General features: G+C 40.6%; 1 protein-coding gene across 2 annotated transcripts in view; it reads right to left on the minus strand.

Annotated features, from left to right (window-relative positions):
- Positions 1-2,731, minus strand: part of mbtps1 (membrane-bound transcription factor peptidase, site 1) — a 38,679-nt gene that overhangs the window by 29,583 nt on the left and 6,365 nt on the right. For both annotated transcript variants that reach the window (XR_004333147.1, XM_032524139.1), the window contains exon 2: positions 8-599. Coding sequence is in view for 1 of the 2 variants with exons in the window: in XM_032524139.1 (XP_032380030.1) it covers positions 8-239 (232 nt within the window). In the remaining variant the exon portion in view is untranslated. The remainder of the gene's footprint in view (positions 1-7; positions 600-2,731) is intronic.

Consider the following 2,731-nt stretch of genomic DNA (forward strand, 5'->3'; position numbering starts at 1 on the left):
CCCTTACCATGTTCCACCACCTTGGAGGAGAACTCCAGTTTGAGGGTTAACTGGGAGCAGTTGGAGCCAGATGATGAAGGGAGGGGCTCTGTGTTGGGGGTGTGGTCAAAGTCAGATTTGGCTCCTTCCGTTAGCTCCATCCCCACCACGGGCACGAAGCCCACCAGCAGGCCCAAAAGCATGGATGCCCACACAGGAAGCAGGAGCATCTTCAGTTGTAAAGTTGTAGTGCAAACCATCGGTTTGACCAGGCCCTTAGAAACTCCAGCAGCAGCGTGGGCCGTTTCAGAGGAAAAATGAGAAGCTGAAAGCTGGTTTAGGGGTCAGGACAGAGTGTCTCAGGTCCAGAGCTCCAAAAATGAGTCCATACTGCAAATGGCCTGAGCAGCTAGATTATTTTCTTTCTGCGTTTTCTCTCCATGGTGGTAGTCCAGGGTGGTGGTCAGTGGCACAGCCAGAGTAGGAACCTAGGTGCCATGCTGAGAACTGGAGGAGGTGACCAGTAAGACCAGTGGATGGGTGGGAGGAGGCTGGGAGCAGTGATGGCGGAAGATGTTGGTATCAATTTAGAGTTCCACTGCAGTCATTCCTGTTCATATCTGAAAGGAAAAGAAAAAAAACGCACCAAAATGAAAAGTCAGGAGTAAGGACAGAGCTTGTTGACATTTTTGGAAATACATCAGTGTAGTGCAAACACAATGTATATTTTTTACAATATCTACCTGCATTGCACCCACAAACATGAATACTTTTCTATCACCTTAGATTAATGGTGAATGGATTTTGTGATCCTGCAAACTGAACATCCTCTCAGAATATGGAATCAATTCTCCATTAGTTTTACAGCTGTGGCTGCAAAAACAACTACATCTGACAGCTGAAATGCATGGAGGATTAGAGCCTTATAATACTGTTGTTTTGAGGCCAGTGCCACACTATCAATACTTATGTAAGATTAATAATGAAAACATGGGGCGTCTGGTTAGCTCACTTGGTAGAGCGTGCGCCCCATGTACAGAAGCTTGGAACTCGCAGCAGTGGTCGCAGGTTACAATTTCAACCTGCGGCCCTTTACTGCATGTCATTCCCCTTCTTTCTCCCCTTTCAAGTCTAAGCTGTCCTGTCAAATAAAGGCCTACAAATGCCACAAAAAGAGAATAACAAAAATATATTATAACCTTTAGTCATCGAATATTTGTTCTCACAAAAACTAACATTTTTTCGCAATTAATCTTTCAGTTTGTTTTAAACAGTTACAAGGACATGTCTTGGGCTGGTTATTTTATAGATGAACGATACATTTTTTTTTTTTTTTAGAAAATATGTCACAGGAAAAAAAACAAAAATAATCTTTAACAATGGTGTTGACTGAAAATCTAAAAAATAAATAAATAAAACATTCATTTTAAAATGAGCCTTTGCTAACACAAGTGGCTTACAGGATAGTACATGCCCAAACATAGTGGAACAGTAGCACAAGTATTAAAAGAGTCCGCCAATTAAATCAGTAATATCAGTTTAACATTAGCAACAAGTATGACAGCATAAGGCTGGAACAGCAGAACCACTGACATATTATTGAATTGAGCAAGGGTTTTCTATCTTATCTGCTCAACTTTACACATACAAGACATCAATCGTGTTTTAGCTTTCAAAAGTAGCAGAGTCACACTTCAAGAAATTATATACATCACAAAATCACTTTTTCACACAGGGCCATGATGGTTTGGATTTTTTTTCACCTTTAATAATAAACACCTTCATTTACAAATTGCATTTTGTGTTTACTTGTGTTGTCCTTGACTATTGTTTAAATTGGTTTGATGTTCCAAAACACTTAAGTGTGACAAACATGCAAAGGAACAGGAAATGAGGAAGGGGGCAAACACTTTTTCACACCACTGTATATATCCTTATGAATCATATTTTTTGGAAGAAGTGATATTTCTATATGGCAAATAATTTACTACTAAGTGTTAGTGTTAGCGTCATAGAAAAGCAACAGACCCAACAGTCATGACATGCATGCTGCTCATTCTGTGTAACTGAATCTGTTAATGAAAGGGGCATGTTCAAAAATAATAGCAGTGTTGTGTTTAATTAGTGAGGCGATTGATTCTGTGAAGAAACGGGTGTCTACTATGGCCCATATTTAAGGAAGGAAGGAAGCAAATGTTGTGCAGGCTGGTTATACTGCATTTCACACTGATACTCAGCAAAATGGGTCGTTCCAGAAATTGCTCTGAGGAACACCAGACTTTGATTAAAAAGTTGTTTGGAGAGAGAAAAACACATAAAGAAGTGCAGAAGATTATAGGCTGCTCAGCCAAAATGATTTCAAATGCCTTGACATGTCATCCAAAGCCTGAACGACGTAGGAAAAAAGGGTCAATTATTCAAATGGATGGAAGAATAGCCAAAATGGCAAAGGCTCAACCACTGATCAGCTCCAGGAAAACAAAAGAAGACTTAAAGTCACCTGTGAGTACTGTTCCGATCAGAAGAAGGCTACGTGAAGCAAAGCTATCAGCTACAAAGCCCAACACCCCCCCCCCGCAAAGTCCCATTGCTGGAAAGAAAACATGTAGTGAATAGGTTGACATTTGCCAAAGGACACATTGACTGGCCAAAGGAGAAATGACGCAACCTTCTGTGGACTGATGAGAACAAAATTGTTCTTTTTGGGTCTAGGGGCTGAAGGGTAAAGCATGGTGGTGCAAAAATCATGTTA

This window comes from Etheostoma spectabile, chromosome 8, assembly GCF_008692095.1.
Source record: "Etheostoma spectabile isolate EspeVRDwgs_2016 chromosome 8, UIUC_Espe_1.0, whole genome shotgun sequence".
In the NCBI taxonomy this organism is placed as follows: Eukaryota; Metazoa; Chordata; class Actinopteri; order Perciformes; family Percidae; genus Etheostoma; species Etheostoma spectabile.